The sequence below is a fragment of the Podarcis gaigeae genome (assembly GCF_964106915.1).
Source record: "Podarcis gaigeae genome assembly, chromosome: 2".
NCBI classification, from domain to species: Eukaryota; Metazoa; Chordata; class Lepidosauria; order Squamata; family Lacertidae; genus Podarcis; species Podarcis gaigeae.
Window position 1 is genome coordinate 23,623,671 of NC_139679.1, and position 20,414 is coordinate 23,644,084.

Genomic DNA, 20,414 nt, shown 5'->3' on the forward strand with positions numbered 1-20,414 from the left:
CAGACAGCCCCCCACCCTGCCAAAAAAAGAACAGGAACACATGTTTAAAAAACCAGGAATGCTGCAAAGTCAATTAGGAGCAAAGTGACGGTGAATTGTGATGTCCTTTTCAAACAGGGATTCTTGACGACTATGGATTGAATTATTTGTCTGTCTCTGGGTCTCTTCTCTGTAGAGTTTGGAGCCCCTGGATCCCAGCGAGAAAGCCAATAAAGTCTTGGCTCGAATCTTCAAGGAGACAGAATTAAAGAAGCTGAAAGTTTTAGGATCCGGAGTGTTTGGGACAGTGCACAAAGTAAGCCCGAGACTTGGGAGGAACAGCTTCTGCTTCTGGCTGGTTTAAGCAGAGGCAGAGAACAATGTGTTGCCTTTGAAGAGGGGTTCAGAGCTAGAAGATTGCTACAGAGATGGACCTGGGGTGGGACATAGATCGATTAGAGTGCTTGGAGGCAGGCATTATCCCGGGGGGGGGGGGGCTCCAGTATTTTGTGCAGGTCATCTAGAGTGGGAGAGGAACTACCTTTTCCTGCTTCAAGAAAATGAGAATGGAAATGGGGGGGGGGTGAGATTCTAATGGTAAATGAAAAATCAGTGTTTGCTTCCATCTTGGATGAGAGTTGAGGTCTCGGAAGACTCCTCAGCAGTTACTAGTTTGTTAATAAATAGATCCTCAGATCAACAATATAGTTTATCTTCTCTGCCCCTCTCCCCACCAGGGTGTCTGGATTCCAGAAGGAGACTCCATCAAGATCCCTGTGAGCATCAAAGTCATCCAAGACCCAAGTGGCCGGCAGACATTCCATGCTGTCACAGATGTAAGTGCTACAAGGGCATGCAAGGAGGAGATGGGACTGGCCTCCCCGGGTCCCATGTCACTTTGGAAATTTTACTGAACGTGGCCTTCACTGTTTCATGCTTGTTTTTGTAGTCCCCTTGAGAAACACGCCAGACATAGGGGAAGCGGGCGTTAAATTAGATATGCCATGGAAGATCCAGAACTGTATATCCCAATACCTCTCTTTCTTTGCTTAACAATAGCCATAGGGAGTAATTTGGACTGAGAGCACAGTGCTGTGGGCAGTGTGTGTTTAACCATTCCCCCAGTTCAAATACCTTTCCACAAGTTGCTATTCGCAGCAAAGGATTAAAAGGCAGGTGCGATACGGGTATCCTGGCTCTGTGGCTAGGAATTTTTTTGGGGGGTGTGGCAGGTAGGGAGGATTATTTAAATTGGGGAAAGCGTGGATGGAAAGAGCTGACTCAACTCACCCAGTTTCTGGGTGACCTTTAAGCAGAGTTGGGGTACAATTTGGGTGGTAAATTTGGGCAGCTGATACCTAGATATACGAGCATCAAAAGTCACTTGCTCTCTAGTGGTGGAGGGAAAGCCCCTTGAAGGTGATGTGCATTGCAAGCTGGCCTTTGAGATGATTCCTCTTGGGCAGTGGTCAGCAGACTTTTTCGGCAGAGGGCCGGTCCACTGTCCCTCAGACCTTGTGGGGGGCCAGACTATATTTTGGGGGGGAGAAATGATGCAAGAGCACCACAAGCCCTGGTGGAAGCTTACCTGTGTCATGTGAGCGGCAGGGTCTGGTGGCGGGGGGACGATGAGCGGCGCGCGGAAGGGCTCCGGAGAGGGGCTGCTTAAAATGGCGGCCGCATGAGTGCTGCTGCTGGCACCAACAAAGCCCAGCCCCCTTCCTCTTCTAGGCAGGGCGGGGAGAAGCCAAGAGGAGGGAGGGAGGAGGCACCGGTGGGAGGGAGACAGAGGGAGAAGGACAGAACATGCACACTGGCGATCCATGTGGAGATTCCCAGACCGTCCGCAGACCGGATCCAGAAGGCAATTGGGCCTGATCTGGCCCACAGGCCTTAGTTTGCCTACCGATGCTCTTGGGTGATGCCATTCATCTGACCTTGGAATGTGCCTGGCATCTTGGAGGCCTTTCTGCACCACTGCTAGAGGAGGAGGGTGACCAGCTGTGCGTGCACAGGCAAGCTAACTTGCTCATCTTGAGCAGTGAGCTGTCCATGGTGAACCTTGTCTAACTGGTATCATTGTTGGCCCTGCCTGCACTTAGCACTACCCTGTAATTTTTCTTGCAGTTCTGCGAGTTCCTTCTCTTTGGGGTGTAACTTGGCATTTTGGTACTTCTGCTCCGATGCCATGATTTCATTTTTGTGTGTGTTTTGTTTCTGCTTTTACTATGTACAGCACATGATGGCGATAGGTAGCCTGGACCATGCTTACATTGTCCGTCTCCTGGGTATCTGTACTGGCACCCAACTGCAACTGGTCACCCAGTACCTCGACCTCGGCTCACTGCTGGAGTATGTCCGCAAAAACAAAGATGCCATTGGCCCACAGCTGATGCTCAACTGGTGTGTGCAGATTGCCAAGGTATGTATGGGTTTTGCAGAGGAATTTTGGGGTTAATTAAAGGGCCTTTCCCGGGGCAATTAAGGCTGGGGCTAATCTATCCCAGAATATTGGATATTTTTTAGAACCACTTGCATTCAAAATATTGAGGGAGTATCCCAAGCATTATTGAAGGCAATGCAAAGTGTAATAAGACAGCTTAGCCACTAGGTGGCACCAGGCTAAGGTGAATCTGGGTGGAGCCATGAGTTTCCTGGTGCTGTTCTGGTTTGTTTAATAGAGGCAACCTTCTGTTTTGTCCAATACAAACAACCAAGTTCTGGTTTAGCCTTCTGATTGCTGCATCCTGTAAGCCAGGGGTAGGGAACCTTAATGGCTCCCTGTATCCCAAGCTTTGTCACTTAGAGTCTTGCTGCTTTTTCCCAATGGATTCTGACACTGGACCAGGACAACTCCTAAGAAATAAGAATGGCACAGGAAAGGGCGCCAGGGTTTTCAGTGGGATGAAAGAACTGCCAGAATTCAGAGGGAGAGGCTGCCCTCCTTCTGTTTTCCCGAGAGAACTTCCAGCAAATACATACTGAACCTTAAACATGGACAACATATAAATATAAAACAGAAATTGAGACAATTCAGGCAAGTCCCGTTGCTGGTGTCGTCAGTGGTGTGAGAGGTTGGGATGAAGGATGGAGTGAAACAGAACCTAAAAGCCGGTAAAGGTAAAGGGACCCCTGACCATTAGGTCCAGTCGTGGCCGACTCTGGGGTTGTGGTGCTCATCTCGCTTTATTGGCCCAGGGAGCTGGTGTACAGCTTCTGGGTCATGTGGCCAGCATGACTAAGCCGCTTCTGGCGAACCAGAGCAGCGCACGGAAACGCCGTTTACCTTCCCGCTGCACTTTGACGTGCTTTCGAACTGCTAGGTTGGCAGGAGCTGGGACTGAGCAACGGGAGCTTACCCACCATGGGGATTCGAACCGCCGACCTTCTGATCGGCAAGTCCCAGGCTCTGTGGTTTAACCCACAGCGCCACCCGCGTCCCTAAAAAAAAAGTCAGTAGGAGTCAAGTGAAACAGGGCAGGAGACAGGGGAGCCAAGGCGGTGCTGAGGTCAGCACAGTGCTGCACACTGCTGCATTTGCACTGTGCTGGACTCCACCCCCCCACCCCCCGCCCCCAGTAAGTCATAGTAGTGGGTCCATGCCCTGCCCTACAGACTGCTACCATGAGAAGACTCTGTGGTCACTGAGGATGGTCAGCAGTTGAGGATTGGGCACTTGATTGCAAGTGGTGACTGGAGACAGCAGTCAAGCTCCATTATTAGGAAAAGGAATTGGCTAGGGCTAGTGTAAATTGTGTAATTAGCACTGTTTTGATCTGCTAATTTAGTTACGCAATGCATAATTGTGGCTCGTTGCAGAATGCCAACAAGCACCTACGCGGTCTCAGTAGAAGCATGCGGAGTGTTTGCCACACCATCAAAACTAGCTCAAACTAGTGGCTTTCCGGTGATGTTCCGGGAGCCTCGCAGGCCCTTGAAAGATTATCAGGGAGTTGCTCTGTGAGATTGGTAATACTGGAAAAACTTCCCAGAGAAGTCCATTTGTCTTCAGTTAATCAAACTTCCCCTGCCATATGCAGGTGTGTTGGGTGCGTTCTAGATTGCGTGAATTGAGAGAGCAGTGCACCAACGTGCCTCAGCAGGTCTAGCGTGAACGCAGCGTTTTCTATCATGTGCTGGAATTCCATCTCAGATATTCTGGGGGTTGGTTCCTCAGCAGATGAGTCAGTGTGGAAATGCCACTACTCAGCAGAAATCCACAAAATGTATTTTAACTTAACTTCTAGATCCTTACCGGCCTGCCCAGCACATCATCTTGCTCCACCACTGGCAATGGTCTTTAGAAACACAGGAATGCATCAATTTCAGGGCTTGCTGCCTCCTCCTTTTGTGTGACATACTTGATTTTCATTATGGTGGGAAGGGCCCAAATACAGTCTGTAACCTGAAGCATATGTAACCTGAAGTGTATGTAACCCGAGGTACCACTGTATATAAGTTGGGCCTGGGTAGACTATAGCTCCTGTGAATCAGGTGTTCAAACCCAAAACAAATCCAGGCACATTCATCTGTTTCTCCTTCCTTATGTTAAGGGCATGTATTACCTGGAGGAACACCGCATGGTCCATCGCAACCTTGCCGCTCGCAACGTTTTGGTAAAATCCCCTAGCCAGGTACAGGTGGCAGATTTTGGCATTGCCGACTTGCTGTATCCAGATGACAAGAAATACTTCTACAATGAGATCAAGGTTGGTATCTACTAGACCAGAGTGAGATACAGTGCAGGCAGCAGAGAGGATGATTCTTGTAACTTTATCATTTCTAAATTGGGGAGTGAGTGAGTGAGTGAGTGAGTGAGTGAGATTCAGTTACTGCATTTGGGTCTCCGTCATGTGCAGAATGACAACCGCCAGACTATGGAGTGGGGAACTGCATACCCCATGTAGCCAACAGAACTAGAAAATTCAAAAAAGAAAATTATTACAGAAGAAACTGGTTGAATACCTGAAAAGGTTTCAGAAGAGGAGGGAAACGAGGTGAAAAATGAGATTTTCAAAATGAGTTTTGATAGGTAATTAGGAGTGAAATTTTAATTTTAGAAACTCACGGGAAATGAATCCAGTTTAGCATGGTTCTTCTGACTTCGGATTTGCATTCAGATTGGAAAACAATCTTACAAATGTGGTGTGCATGTTTAGCTTAATTTATGTTATTCTGCCTTACATTTTTCAGACACCGATAAAATGGATGGCTTTGGAGAGCATACATTTTGGAAAATATACACATCAAAGTGACGTGTGGAGTTACGGTAGGTATATCAGACCAGCCGATTCCTACTGTGGTTGCCTTCAGGAAATCTGTCATAATAGCAAGTCTCTGGAAGTCAAGAAAACTGTTCAAGTGCAAGCTATCTGACTCTTAAGTTATGTGCAGTTCCCAACCAAGGTTGAAAAGTGATCCGCAGAGGTGATCACTGGAGCCTTCGAGCTTGTTCACAAGCCTCCCTAAGTGTGTCACCGCAGCATGAATTTCCAAGTGGCTTTCTCCTCTAGGTTAGACATTGTTGCCAATGAAAGGCACGCCTAGTTCAATTTGGCTGTTTGACCAAATATTTAGGAAACATTGCCCTCTGGTGCTCCCTATTCTTCGCCTGTGCTTATGCTTCAAGGAGTTTCACTGCCTCCTATTGGGAGAGGCTGGAACCCACATTTGAGTCTTCTAATGCCCACTATGCTGGAACTTGCGCAGCAAGGACATCTTGGTGCAATTCCTGCCTTGTTTGCCATAGCTAGGACACATTGGCCCATTCCCTTGCACTGGGCTTTTGTCCACTATATCCCTGGGTCTGTAACAGCCATCTGTACCACCTGTACCTGGGAGGAATTCAGTGTAGTGCTATGCAGATTGCTCTGTCAGTGCAAGCATTTCTGTTTCTCCGATGGAATGATCTACCCTCTCCCAGTCCACACACACCCCTCCCAATGTGCTGTTCTGCAGGTTCTCCCAACACACACACTCCTCAGCCAGTATGGGTGGGGTGTGTGTGTGTGGTGGAGGGAAAGCCCTGTTGTGTTAGCGGAAGCCCTGTTGCACCAACTTATGCTGGCAGGGACAGTTACCGTATTTTTTGCTCTATGGGACGCACTTTTCCCCCTCCAAAAATTAAGGGGAAATGTGTGTGCGTCCTATGGAGCGAATGCAGGCTCCTTGGCTTCAGCGATAACAACGTGAAGCCTCCGAAGCACAGAGGGAGTGCTCCCTCCATGCTCCGGAGGCTTTGCGTTGCTTTCGCTGAAGCCTGGAGAGCGAGAGGGGTCGGTGCTCACAGACCCCTCTCGCTCTCCAGGCTTCAGCGAAAGCAACACAAAGCCTCCGGAGTGCAGCGGGAGTTCCCGCTGCGCTCCAGAGGCTTCGGGTTCCTTTTGCTGAAGTCAGGAGAGCAAGACTCCTGGCTTCAGCAAAGAGGGAGAGCTGCGCAGCGCCCCTTCAGCGAAGTGGGAGGAGAAATGGAAGGGGCTCTTTTTCTCCTGCCGCTTCACTGAGCAGAGAGGGGGGAGATTTATTTTTTCTTGTTCTCCCCCTCTAAAACAAGGTGCGTCCTATGGTCGGGTGCATCCTATAGAGCAAAAAATACGGTAGTTGAATCTGGCCCACTGCATTCTGTTCATGAGCGTTTTCTGTCCCTTCACCTGCTCCAGGAGTGACATTGTGGGAGATGATGACCTTTGGAAATGAGCCTTATGCCGGAATCCACCTTTCAGAAGTACCTGACCTTTTGGAGAAAGGGGAGCGCCTCTCGCAGCCCCAGATCTGCACCATTGATGTCTACATGGTGATGGTAAAATGTACGTGACCAGAGTAACACTTTCCCCTCTTCTGGGGAGAAATGTCACTCAGTAGTTCCTTGGATGCACTTTGACCACTATATTATGGCACTGGCTGGGGGCTCACCCACACTTCCACTTCTTTCGTGCCTTGAAAGCATGGGTCTGAGTGGTTTTCCACTTGTCCTTGGTAAAACCCTCTTTTTAGTCAATCCATGGAAAACCCAACTGATGTTTTTCCTCGATTCAATGGTAAAGATCGGGTTTTCCTAGAGGAAAACAGCAGGACAAGTGGAAGCCCTAAGCCAGAATCCACAGGCTGATGGTCTTGCCCTGGCCACAGAAGCTGTCATGGCTGGTATCTGCCTGAACGATGCTCACAATCTTCTCTAACCCCACAGGCTGGATGATTGACGAGAACATCCGCCCCACCTTCAAAGAGCTAGCCAATGAGTTCACACGTATGGCTCGTGACCCCCCTCGCTACCTGGTGATTAAGGTTAGTCCTGGCTTGCTCCCAATGTCCTTCCTATTGTCTAGTCTACAAATCAAACCAGGGGAAACTTGTGGCCCTCTGTATATTGTTGGGCTCCAGCTCTCATCAACCCCCACACCCAGCATGGCCAGTAGCTAAGAGATGATGAGAGCTGTAATCCAGCAACATCGGGTCACAGGTTTCCCCACACCTGCTGTAGAGACTCTGCAGGTGGTAAGCACTCAGTGAGTCTGGCGGTTTTTTAAAATGTTCCATCAATACCATGAGTCCTAGTTGTGCTGCTCTCCCTCAGTCCTGCACAGTTAGCTACACTTGCTAGGTCCTGCTCATGTTCCATCGTGTTAATTTCTGAACAAAATAAAAATTTAAAAAACCCAGTCTGCCTTTTTAAAAAAAGAATTTCCTCCCTTAAATTTGTTGTCAGCTTCAGAGCATTAGTTGTTTTCATTTAGAAAAAATATGAAGTTGTTTGAAAATGTGAAAATCTCCCCATGTTGTTGCTGAGCTGCCTACCCAAAACACTTTTCAACACAACAGCTTCTACGCCAAAGCATGTGATTTTGGATATTATGAGATATGTCAGCAAGGATTACTTTTCTGAATTTATAGGCAGTTTGGAGGAAGGGGGGAGGAGGCCTCTGTGCATGTGCAGACGGCTCTTCTCTCGCCCTAGCCAGGCTTCGTGCATCTAGGCCTGTAAGGTTGGGCTTCCAGGAAGACCTGAGGCTGGGTGCCTCTCCTTTTATAAACCGAGATGCTGCCCAAAGAATCTTCATAGATTGGGATGTTCTGCTCTCATTTAGACACTTGCGAGGGAGCTTAAGTGCTGGTGCTCAGCAGCCATTGGTAAGGCATGGAAATTTGTCCGTAAGTGTTACGAGGGTAATACCTTTTCCTTCTTCCCCTCAGAGAGAGAGTGGGCCACTTCCCCAAGTTGAGCCACCCACACTCACTGAAAAGGAGCTAGATGAGATGGAGACACTGGAAGTGGAGACAGAGTTGGAGGAGGAGGAGCTTAATAACCTTTTTGCGTCCAGGCAGTGGATTGACTCCATGCGGGTAAGAGACCTTCCTTTTCCCCTTACCCACTTGATTGTTCATGGGGGAGAGACTCCAACCTCCTCAAACAATTAAGAAATCCTCCTGAACCTATGATGCCTGATAAAATAATAGTTGTTGTTGTTGTTTGTTGTTATTAATTGAATTTATATACCGCCCCATACCCGGGAGTTTCAGGGCGGTTCACAGAATAAAATCAAGATATAAAACTACAAAAGACCTAATAAAAACAACAACCCAATAAAAAGAGGTAAAGGTATAGGACCCCTGACAGTTAAGTCTAGTCACAGACGACTCGGGGGTTGCGGCGCTCATCTCGTTTTACTGGCCGAGGGAGCCAACATTTGTCCGCAGACAGTTTTTCCGGGTCATGTGGCCAGCATGACTAAGCAGCTTCTGGCACAACAGAACACCGAAACCAGAGCAGCACACGAAAATGCCGTTTACCTTCCCGCCAGAGCGGTACCTATTTATCTATTTGCACTGGTGTGCAAAGGGCATAGTATTATTATTTATTTCCCTCATGGTTTACCAATTGACCCTATCCTTCAAAGCAATAAGGGGAAATGGGAGGAAGGGGGCAGATGGTAAAACCATACTGCAAATTGAAGAACTAACGTGCTTTTTATGTTTTAATATGTTTTAATTCTTGCCCTATTTTGCTGTGTCAACTGCTTTGAGAACTTTTTGCTGAACAAATATTCTAAACAGACTGAATTAATAAATCCAATTCTGGCCCTGCCCTGGCTCATTGCTATATACTATTCTTCTTTTTTTGTTTTTGTTTTTAAAAACAACATCCAGAGCCCAAATCTTCTGAATCCTTCTGCTGGATACATCCCCATGAATCAGAGCAGCCTCAGTGGAAATCGCCAGGTATTTGATTTTTATCCAAATCTGTATAGGAATCAGAGCTGGTGTACAGAAGGAGGGGTTGCATGTCCGGTGAGAAGAGCATCAGATACGGGGGGGGGGGGGGGCAGTGTAATTTGTGTGTTTGTTTGGAGGCTGTTAACTTTGGTAGAGTAGAAGGGTTGAGTGCCAGAGCATGTGCTTTGCACAATTTGATCCCTGGCAACTCCTATCAGACAGCATTGCTGGAACAGGCCTCTGCCAGAGACATTGCTGCGCTCATGCCAATCGGCCCCAGAGCAGGCCCGCCGGCACAGCTTGTGACCCACCAAATCAAATGCGGCCTGCCAGCCATGTTATTGCGGCTTGCCAAGCTCTTGACAACTTTTCTGTTTTGCAGCCTTGGCAGGCAACAAAACTGGGAAGGTTATTGAGTCCCTGGTGCGCTGCCAGGCATGGCCATTGGGTCGCAAGTTGTGTTGGCATGCAATAGACAGTGACCAAGTGACTATCGTTCCAGCTCCTCTTTGGTCAGACTGCAACTCTGCTTAGCTGAGAGTAGCCCCCACTGAATTCAACAGGACTTACTTCTGAGTAGCCAGACTCTGGAGAGTTTAGTTGAATGTTTTATAGGCTCCCATGGGCGAGCAGTTGGTGTTTCCAGTAGGCAGGGAGAAATAGGAGCCTGTGGGGTTTCATCAGACCACTGATCATATGCCCATTTCTTATTCTTTGCAACCCAGAGCGCTGGACTGGGCTCCCGGCAGACCTTGCGGATAAGGCAGGAGTCGATGGGCCGCACAGTGTCGGAGTCCTCAGAGGGACGGGGCACAACCTCTGAATACGACTTCACTGAGGACCTGTCGTTGTCTGGGAGCCTGTGCCGCAGCTTGCGATCTCGGGGAGACAGCGCCTACCTGTCTCAGCGAGAGAGCTTGATGCTCCCAATGGGGAGTGCCGATGGAGAGGAAGATGCCAATGGCTACGTCATGCCAGATCAAAATGGCAGAGGTAGGTACAGCATCACAGAGGGGGTCTGTAGGGTACTGAGATGCAGCCCACAGTCTCCTAGGTGGACTGGTGTGGACCACGCCAATACCAAGGTGGAAAGGATAGGGTAGAAATGAATTGGATCTGCAGGGGAAGCTCGTTGGTTCTGGCTTTCTCTGGGCCATGGCCTTCTCCAACATTTGGTCTTCTCGGTGAGCAGCTTGCCTGTTCTTTATCAAGTGTGTAGTGCAATTCTGCTGCACAGGAGGGGATTAGGGTGCACCAGAAGTTTACCCCTGACTGGCTCCGCTCAGTTCCTCTGAGCTTCACTGGTTCCCATTGGCAGCAGTTAAGCAAGACATTTCAAGAGGAGGGAGGAGATGGGACTGGCCTAGTCAAGGATCTGGTCTAGCTACTGGCAGTGGACCCAAGGATGAAGATGGACCTGGTGTAGAAAAAAAAGCAGCACTTATTATGTGCCCAGCTCCCGCTTCTGCCCTGGCTGTTACAAGGGGCAGGGCTATGGCCACTTTGCTGCTCCCAGCCAAGAGTTAGGATTACAGCCTGAGATATCTGAAGACTTGGAACTGAATCCAGCTCAACTAGGTAGAATGAAGGGGAGCTAGGAAGGCCCAGGGGAAGATGTATTGGCATCTCTGTTGGTGTCAGGGCAGCCCCAAGCAAAGGACTCTTTGTGGAGCTGGCTAGGGAGTAGGGAGGGCCTCAGTGAAAAGCTCTCTAGGGTGGGTTGGGTAGATCAAGGGGCCAAGCTGCAACAACCTCTGCTTCCTCTCATGGAGGCAATTCCCCTCTGGCTTCCAAGGACAGATTCGATTAGATTGGGCCCAATAACTCTTAGAAGTTGTGGGCCAAGTAGCAAAGTAAAAATGCTACCCACCCAGACTGTTTTCAACCTGATTGTGTCTGTTGTTCATGGAATCAAAGGAGCAGCAAATCAGAGGTTAAGTGGCCTGAGAGTTTGAAACATACTTGAACAAAGAAAGCTGACATTTGACTCTTAATAAATATAGCAAAAGCAGCTTGAGGGCCACGTTAGATGCAAGGGCCAGAGCTCGCCCCTCCTTGCTTTCTGAAAAAGGGAAGTGGGATCATTGAATCTAGCAGTGAAAAATGGTTCTTGCAAACAATTACTTGGGGGTTGTTTTCCTCCATGCTGCTTGCCGCCACTGCCATTTACCCTCCCTCCTGCTATGGGGTTGTTATCCCCAGTGCCTGGGGTTGGGAATGGCAACAGAATAGAGTCACGGACACAGCTTCCACGGTGTTGTCCCGCATTAAACAAGGCAGTGCTGTGGAGGCTGCACACAGAACTGCCTTTGTCCGCCTTAGAACAAATGGGGTTTTTTATACTAGAATGGAGAATGAGCTAGCTGTGCATGTGCAGCTTTCATAATGTTGCCTCCCTCTGCAGCACTATAAAAGTAGCACACGCTGTTCCATCCCTGTTCTGGCCCAAGAGCCACTAGCTCTAAGCAGGAATGAGAGAGCCAACCTCCACATTCTGCTGTGGCAGATGAAGATATGACTCTATCCTAGCCTCAGTGGGGAATGTTACCTGGAAAATAACTGTTAGTCGCCCCAGGCGAGTGCAAAATTACAAGGCTGTAAGAACCTTTGTGTTCTCTCCTGTGCAGAGCGTGCTGCTTGTATTGCTGCCTCCTTGGTCCGTGGCTCAATCCCGGTGTACGAAGTGGATGAAGAGTACGAGTACATGAACCGGAGAGCTCCACAGGCCCCAAAGGCCCGGCCAGCCTCTCTGGAGGAGCTTGGCTATGAGTACATGGATCTGGGCTCTGAGCTGAGCACATCTTTGGGCAGTGTGCCAAGCTCCCAGCTCACCACGCCTTGCCGGGACGAGGATGAGGACGAGGAAGACTACGAGTACATGAACAAACAGCCCAAGCTCAGCAAGTCCCTGAGCAGCATCCGCAGTTCCCGGGGGGACTATACGGATATGGACTCCGGCATCACACAGGGCTCCCCAGACGAACAGGGCTACGAGGAAATGGATGCTGTCTTGCCCCCAGTGCAGTGCCCTGGCTGCCAGAGTCCGCCCTGCCCCAAAAATGGATTTGTGAAGCCCCTGCGCACTCTGGAGGCCTCGGACTGTGCTTTCGACAACCCAGATTACTGGCACAGCCGGTTGTTCAGTCAGGCAGATGTTCAGAGGACTTAGCGAGCATTGGACTGGTGGTTTCATTCGTCCTTTTGCTTGGGAGTAAAAACCCAAGCCCTTACCCTTTATCGCTGCAAACACCATTGTTGTGATGGTGGGCTGCAAAAAGGGAAAACACCCATTAAGCCTCTGTGACGTTGACCCTATAATGGGCAAGTATTGAGACCAACTGGCGATGGGCTTCTCAAGGGTTGGATGGCAGCTCCCCCCGCCTTGCACTGCGTTTTGACCGATTACAAGTCAGGTCTCTTCTGTTCAAATGCTCTGGACTTAAGAGGGCAAATGGAACCCTCTGATCGGGCGCAACCAAAACTCTGGGAGCCATTCCTGTGCAAAGAGAGAGGGCTTATTCTGCGATAAGAGGACAGATAAGTGTAGGAAGCGACTGCTTCTGTGGACACGAAGGCCTCTGCGCTCAGGTGGATATGACACACTCTCTCCAGGAAGCAGCTCTGTTCTAGAAAGCCGGGTAGAGTCTTCTGGGCTGACCCACCAAAGTGCCAAGTGCCCTACTGTACAGGGTCCTCAGCAACAGCTGAAGCCTTTGGGGTGCCTGTCTCAGCCTTCGTCAAGACAACCCTCTGCCCACCAATAGCAGGGGGCGTTAAGTATGAGGCATGCGTGCTGAGCCTTGTAGGAGGCTGCAAAGACTGCAGGGAAGGCCTTCTCAAGGAAGAAGTCTTGCTTATATCTCTTCCCAACAATATATGCAATAAGGGTGGATATGAAGGAAAATGGTGCTCCCCCCAGTTCCACACGAGCCTGACAACTTTATTTAGGAAGACAGTGTACCCAAGTGTGGGTCTGAGATAAAGACTTGTGGGCTGCAATCCTACCTCTCAGTAAAACTTAAGGTGTAGAAAATGTGTGTTAGAACCCAGAGCTCCTGGGTTTTGTTTTCAGCTCTGTCACTGGTTTTTCAGCGTTCCGTTAGCAACCCTTCTTGTGCCTTATCAGTTCCCATATCAGGATGGGAGACCCTTGAGGAGGGAGGAGTGGAAAGGGAACAAACATGCTAGAGACCCAGACTTCCACCTCTAGCATTTAGATGTGCATTACTGCAGGCCAACCTAAATTTTCTCCAGCCTGTGGAAGATCTAGTATGGATCTTGAGCATCCCAGAATGAAAAGCAGGAGAGAGCAATGGAACGGAATGCAGCAGAGCGGCCTTTTGAAAGGCAGCCTTCTCCGCATTCCTTCCCTCGGTTAAAGGGATTATGGGATGCTTCTCAGGATAGGTGCCAGGCAGACTTGCAAGCTACTCCTGCTGAACTTTCCTCTTCTACACAACTGTGGAAGGTACAGGGTCCCTGCCCTCTTCTCCCTCTGGCCACCCTAGGGCCCAGTAAAAAGGACAGCAGCAGCAACTCACGATGCAATCCTACATGTCTACTCAGAGGTAAGCCCCACTGAATTCAATGGGGCTTATGTCCAAGTAAGTGGGTATAGCACTGCAGGCTGAAATAGGTGAGCAAGACCATGGAGATGAGTTTTAGTTCTGAAGCTCAGGAGTGCTGTGCGAAAGGCTGAAAAGTTGCACTATGAGCCTTAATGATGTTACTCTTTAATTCTTTTGAACCAGGCTCACTTCCATTAGAGTATTATTTGGGAACAAACTTCTCTCTTCCATCACCCCACCCTACCCTGAGGGCCAGTCATATTGTGCATAACCTTGACTTTGTTCCCACAAGTTTTAGATTGCGTCATATAAAGGGATATTTACCAAAAAAAAAAAAAAAAAAAAAGGGAACATCAAACCTGATGAAGAAAGAAAATAAGTTTGCGAGGGAAGCTCTGCAATTGATCTCAATGCATTGTCTGAGTCCTGTAAGGTTCCTAAACTGTAGTTTCAACAGCAGATTCCTCCTAAATTGCATCACAGAGCACTTTTTTGGTGACAAAAATTATCCAGAAGGTTCTGAGGCCTTCTGCTTGGCCTCCAGGCTTTTCATATGAATTGCAAATATGTGACTGAACTTCAAGTGGAGTTTGTTTGTTTGTTTGTTTTAATAGTAATGCATATTTTGTATATGTAATCAATGCGCTGATGAATTCCATTGCAAAAAGCAAGGTTTCTATGGAATGTAGCTGCCTTTCCATCCTCCTTTAATCTTATTTGGTCCGAACAAATGAGAATGTATGACAGATGGGAGCAAATTCCAGTCTCTGCCTACATCAGACCAGTACCACACATTTCCATGTTTTCCTCAAACTTAAAAAGCCTAGAAGATTGCTGTGCATTTAAACTGAACGCCGAGAATGACTGACTGGATTCTGAGGGAGCAATCTGATTCTGACTTGCAAGTTCTTAGACTTTGTGCTTACAAGGTACTCTATCCCCTGAGAGTTGCTTCTCTCCTCATTGTGGGAAACATCAGGAACTGATTGAACAAATTTAAGTCTCTGTCTGGGTTATAATTCTACAGGGTGTGGTGATATCTTTAGAACTGACTAGCAGCCAAATATACATGGGTCCTGCCAACAGCACTGGTACCTGAGCAGAGTGAAATCCCAACCAGAGATTGTACAGTACAGTACTGTATTGGTTAATACCACAGAAGGGCACTAGAGATGCTATTAGACTGCCCTCTGCAGGAAAGAAAAATCTTGCTATTTAACATGCTTACCATAGTGAAAAATTCACTGAAATGAAATCTTTCTCAAGAGAAGTTGTTGTTGCCTTTCAACATAAATATATGTTGATAGATAAGTTTAAAGAGCTGGAGCATTTTTAATGCAGTAGTAAATAAACCTTGTGTACTCTGCAATCCTGGCAGTAAGAGTCATCAAACATTGGAGGGAACTTACTTCTGAGTAAAGACACCTAGGATTGTGGTGTAAAGTTCTAAAACCAGAGTCACACCAGAATTCTGTGATACAATGGAGGATCTCTTGGTTTAAGTCTAGAACCAAGACACTTCATCCAATGCAACTCAAGACTAGAAACCTGCTACTCAGTAGAATCCTTTGTTGTGGTAGGGCTTAGTGTTTAATTTTAAGATAACCCATCCCGCCTTGCAGCAGCAACAGCAAAATGCTAGCAATTTATTCTGAAACAACACCTTGGAACAAAACTGAAGTTAGTTTGGCAGGAGTTCTGCAGCAGAGCTTGATTGTTAATAGTAGCAGTGAAACCAGTTTTGGATTAAATTTCAGACAGATCTGTATCTGTTTAGATTTGGACACCTGAAAATACAAAGAGACAAAGTTCAGTGCTGCCTTGATGCTTACGCCACCAAAATATTTGTGCAAGGTGTTTATAAAAATGTTGGTGAGAACCATGGGCTTATTCCAGAGAAAGTTAAGTGTGCTGGAACGCAACAGCTGAACTTTGGCAAGCTTAAATAATACTTTGGTTTTGCATATTGAGTCTCAGAACATTGCAATCCATAATCTTTTGCTCTGAAATAGTCCTGGTTAGGGCTACCAAGTGGCCAGTGAAAAAATGGGCTGACCTGTACCTGTGCATTTTAATTGAAGTTCATATGCAGCAACTAGCACATGAAGCTTTTTGTGGCATAGAGATAAACATCATCATTTGTTAATTAATCAAACTACTTTTTAACAGGTTCAGTTTAAAGCCTGGTAACTGTTCAGCAGCTTCAGACTTGAGAGGTCTCTTGTACCTGTTAAGAGTCATGTGGAAGGGACTAATTCATCAGCTTCTGCCTTCATGACATGTATGTGCAAGGAACAGTCACACTTTGTCAAACTTCTCTATTCTGTGCTCCATCCTGTGCGTTGTTATTTGAAATAATGGGCCTTATTTAATAATAAAACATGCATAAGACTGCAGACTTAGAAGTACTAGAGCCTCATGGGAGCTGGGCCTCCTGGGTATGCTTGCTAAAAAGCAGGTACACAATGATGTGACGACAACAAAGGGGTCACATTTCCCTTTCCATCTCCAATTTTTGAATGTGGAAGAGACATATTTTGTCAGAGTTTTGTTCTGACGGGCTCAGCCCTGAGAAAGGTTTGAACCATAGTCAAACAGAGGAGGTGGAAAAATCAGAGTTAAAGCACAACAAACTCTGTGGGCAAGGTTATAAGATGGAAGATTTCAGCTCCATTATTTACCTCAATTTTTGTTGCTCTTCTCATCAGTGAGACATCTGTGATATGAATTGGTTGAGGATAACAGCCAAACTAAGGAACACTGGGACAATTAAACTAACAAACGCCAATTGTTACACACGATGATGCACAAGAAACAAAAAGAATTGACTCAACCCCATTGGACTGACGTAGCTTGGGTGTTTTTTGTTTGCGTCTTTGTATTTGTAGAGTAAAAGTGTCACATTTTATTTTTTTTGCCCCCAAATCTTGATGTGTATATTGTCTGTCATAAATGTCATGTTGGGTTGTTATGGTTTTATGCCATGCTTTGAAACTGGTGACATGAAGGTTTTTCCCCCCCCTCTCTCTAAAAAAAACCAACAACACCAAAAACTGGAAGGAATTCCGATGTTTACACACTTTAAATTGCTTTCTGCAATGCCCCAGCTATCATTTAACAAGCAGTAATAGCAGTGTTTTTAAAAAACAAACAAATCGAGACACCGCTATTGCCATTAGCTAGGCCACCGGAGAACTCCTGTTCCCAAGATGTAAGCAAATTGGAAGGAAGGTGATGGGCCTTGATCACGGTCATAAGGAGAGATGTCTCAGATGGGTTTATTTGATACTGCTTTCTGTGCCCAAATCGAATGTTTACTAAGAAACCTGAATCTAGCAGGCAACAGATGCTCATGGAAACGGCATAAGGTTTCCACATTTTTTCCTGGCCCCATTCCTGTCTCTTTAGCAGCAGCTTCAGACACTGAAAGTGAGTAGAAGCAGCATTTTCTGCCATGGAGAAATAAGCCTTATCTGAGTTAAATAAGACTTCCTAGCAGGAAAGGATAGAATGGCAGCCAAAGTGATATAGAAAAGATGCTTAGTTTGTGTACATCAGGCTGCTGTCAAAGCCACAGGAGCAAGGCCATTAAAAAAAATCTAATCTGGCAAACCTAAGTGTTAGAAAATTCTATAATGAGATAGTCTGGCATCAGTTGTAACATAAACCTTCCTCAGGCCAATTTTTTTTTCATTTAAAAAAAACACACCTTAGCTTGCTAATATGCAGAGTAAAGTTGGCTCCATAACAAACCTTTTTTAGTTATTTCAAACATAACCTGTTTGGAGGCGGTGCTTTTAGTGCTTTCATTTTTTTGGTAAAGCTCAGTGTGATTGCCTCTCAGGGCAGAAGGCATTTTTTAAAAAATTTACTTTAAAGCCTGACACACTCAGTCCACACTGAAGTTCTCTCTGAAGGCCCACAGTGTCATGGCATTCATTGGTTTTATTTCCTCAGAGAATACTGAGAATTGTCATTTGGTGCTGATTATAATTGTAGTTTTGGTGCTGGTTATAATTTAAAGTGCTTCCCTGCCAAACTACAATTCCCAACGTCTTTCTCAAGTGAAGAGGGGAATAATGGTTAAACTAGTTTGTGGATAGACTCTTCATCATCTTATCTACTGAATGTGGAAGTCAGTGAGCTTTTTTGAAGGAAGTTCCTCATAAGCTTTGTGGCAACAGGTACAGGTATGTTTTTAGGGCTAGAGTTCAGACCTCTTTTCCTTGCAGGGCAAGTGTTGAATATGAATTACCTTCTAAGGTAGAATGACCCAGTTTTTGCTGACAGAGGCTCTATCTGTTACTGAAGACCTCAAAAAAATAAAAGTGTGTGTGTGCTTGAATACTAAATAAAAAAATGTGACATTATAAGTGCATTTTTTATGTCTGACTACAATGATGGATAAAAATAAGTAGTGCAAAAGTCCATAAAGTTTTGCCCCTGTGGACGCATTTGGAATTTTGATTATCACAAGAGCCACCACAAAATGGCTGCTGTTGGGAATCCAACCATTCACAAAATGGCAGCCGTGGGACATGGCCAGCCACTAAATTTTAAACAGAAGCACCATACATATAATAAGGGGGAGTGTGTCCCCTCATACCCTGCTGCTTTTAGGGTTTCTCAAGGTATTGGGCTAGCCACTGCTGCAAACCATGTGCTGCATTCGCTGGGGACAAGTTAGTCTTCTAAGAACAGAAACTTAGCACAAGGTTGAGTCTGTGCCTCAAATATCAAACCACATCAGTGCCAGATCTGCACATTTTTGCCCCAGGTTTGTGTGAGCACCTCCTTCCCTCTGCTGCCAACAAGAGAAGGAAAGCCTGTACAGACATCCTCCTTTTGACAGAGATGGAGGACACCTCCAAATCAATAGGACCACCAGAAACAAGTCAAGGGCTTGAGCCAGAGCTTAACTCAAAAAATATTCAGTAAGCAGAAGCATGTACAGAGTTCCCACAACCAGCTGGAATTAGGTGGGAAGGGTTTTGCACATGACAGAACATTGCAACTGTTATAGGAAAAAATTGAGGTAGGCCTTTTCAGCCCAACTCTCCATCAAAAGGGACTTGGTGTGTCCTTATTGGTCAGAGAAGAATGGAAGCAGGATCCGGTGAAAGCAAACTGAACAGAGTGCTTGGGCGCCCTACGAATAAACAGGAAGGTGACCACCCCAGGCAGCAGATATATGGGGGGGCAGATATGTTGCTCCTCCTGAGCCCCCTCAATTAGCCTGCTGCATCTGGTGTGTTGGAGGATGCTGTCAAGTTGTCAGTGTTGCATTAAGATTCAGCTGCCAGTCCAGTTGGCTTCTGTTCGTCCAATGGGGAGATGGGGTCGTCCTTTTGTCTCTTGACCCACCTAGCAAAATATATTGGCCTAGCCCTGAGAGTGCTGCAGTTGGGTTTGGGAACCCTTGATTCAAATCCCTGTTTACTCATGGCTATGACACTGGTTGGCCTCAAAGAAATTCCCCATCTGTAAAATGTAAAATCTGTAAAATTCTGTATGGTGTTGTAAATCCTTAAGAAATGCTGTTGCTGTATGAAGTCACTTCTAAAGGAAATAATTTGGGTCAGCTTGGCCTGGTGACCTTCACTCCCTCCATCAAGGCTTGTGGAGAAATTAACGGATCAAATGTAATTAATTATTGTACTGTCTGAGTCAACCTTGTAGGAAACTGTGATGATCCTGGAACATGAGAAATGAGGGAAAGACCTTTATGGCTATTAAAGCAACATTGAGGATACAATCCTATGCATGTTTTCTTAGCTATAAACCCCTGAATACACTTACAGATTGAGGCTGAATCCTGACAAGACAGAAGTACTGTTTTGGGGGGACAGAGGGTGGGCGGGGGTGGGGGACTCCCTGGTCCTTAATGGGGTAACTGTGCCCCTGAAGGACCAGGTGCGCAGCTTGGGAGTCATTTTGGATCCACAGCTGTCCATGGAGGCGCAGGTCAATTCTGTGTCCAGGGCAGCTGTTTACCAGATCCATCTGGTATGCAGGCTGAGACCCTATCTGCCCACGGACTGTCTCAGCAGAGTGGTGCATGCTCTGGTTATCTCTCGCTATGACTACTGCAATGTGCTCTGTGTGGGGCTACCTTTGAAGGTGACCCGGAAACTACAACTAATCCAGAATGCGGCAGCTAGACTGGTGACTGGGAGCGGCCGCCGAGACCACATAACACCGGTCTTATACCCCAGATGGGTGGGATATAAATTATTATTATTATTATTATTATTATTATTATTATTATTAAAGGTAAAGGGACCCCTGACCATTAGGTCCAGTCGTAGCTGACTCTGGGGTTGCAGCGATCATCTCGCTCTATGGGCCGAGGAAGCCGGTGTTTGTCTGCAGACATGTGGCCCACAGCGCCACCCGCGTCCCATTATTATTGTTATTACTTATTTATAAGTATAGAATCAGGCTGCATGCTTGACCTTTGGACATGGGAAGAGATGAGTCTGAGTTATATATAAAAAAAGTTGCAGACATGGAATATTAGCCACCAGTATGATTTTATTAAGTACACATTATGCTAGATCAAGCTAGTGTATTCCTCCCTTGATAAAAAAGTCAGCAAAATAAATAGTAAATGAATTAATGCCAAGCGGAGGAAGACAGCCTGATCATGTTCTTGTC

The 20,414-nt window shown here is 46.7% G+C and overlaps 1 protein-coding gene across 1 annotated transcript in view; it reads left to right on the plus strand.

Moving 5' to 3' along the window:
- The window catches only part of ERBB3 (erb-b2 receptor tyrosine kinase 3), a 91,599-nt gene extending 73,469 nt beyond the window's left edge, over positions 1 to 18,130 (plus strand). Inside the window, exons 18-28 of the mRNA XM_083727386.1 lie at positions 176 to 295; positions 717 to 815; positions 2,216 to 2,401; positions 4,533 to 4,688; positions 5,173 to 5,248; positions 6,639 to 6,785; positions 7,166 to 7,263; positions 8,170 to 8,319; positions 9,124 to 9,195; positions 9,915 to 10,182; positions 11,817 to 18,130. Of these exons, the coding sequence (XP_083583512.1) occupies positions 176 to 295; positions 717 to 815; positions 2,216 to 2,401; positions 4,533 to 4,688; positions 5,173 to 5,248; positions 6,639 to 6,785; positions 7,166 to 7,263; positions 8,170 to 8,319; positions 9,124 to 9,195; positions 9,915 to 10,182; positions 11,817 to 12,358 (1,914 nt within the window). The 3' untranslated portion in view covers positions 12,359 to 18,130. The remainder of the gene's footprint in view (positions 1 to 175; positions 296 to 716; positions 816 to 2,215; positions 2,402 to 4,532; positions 4,689 to 5,172; positions 5,249 to 6,638; positions 6,786 to 7,165; positions 7,264 to 8,169; positions 8,320 to 9,123; positions 9,196 to 9,914; positions 10,183 to 11,816) is intronic.
- Positions 18,131 to 20,414: the final 2,284 nt, after the last annotated feature.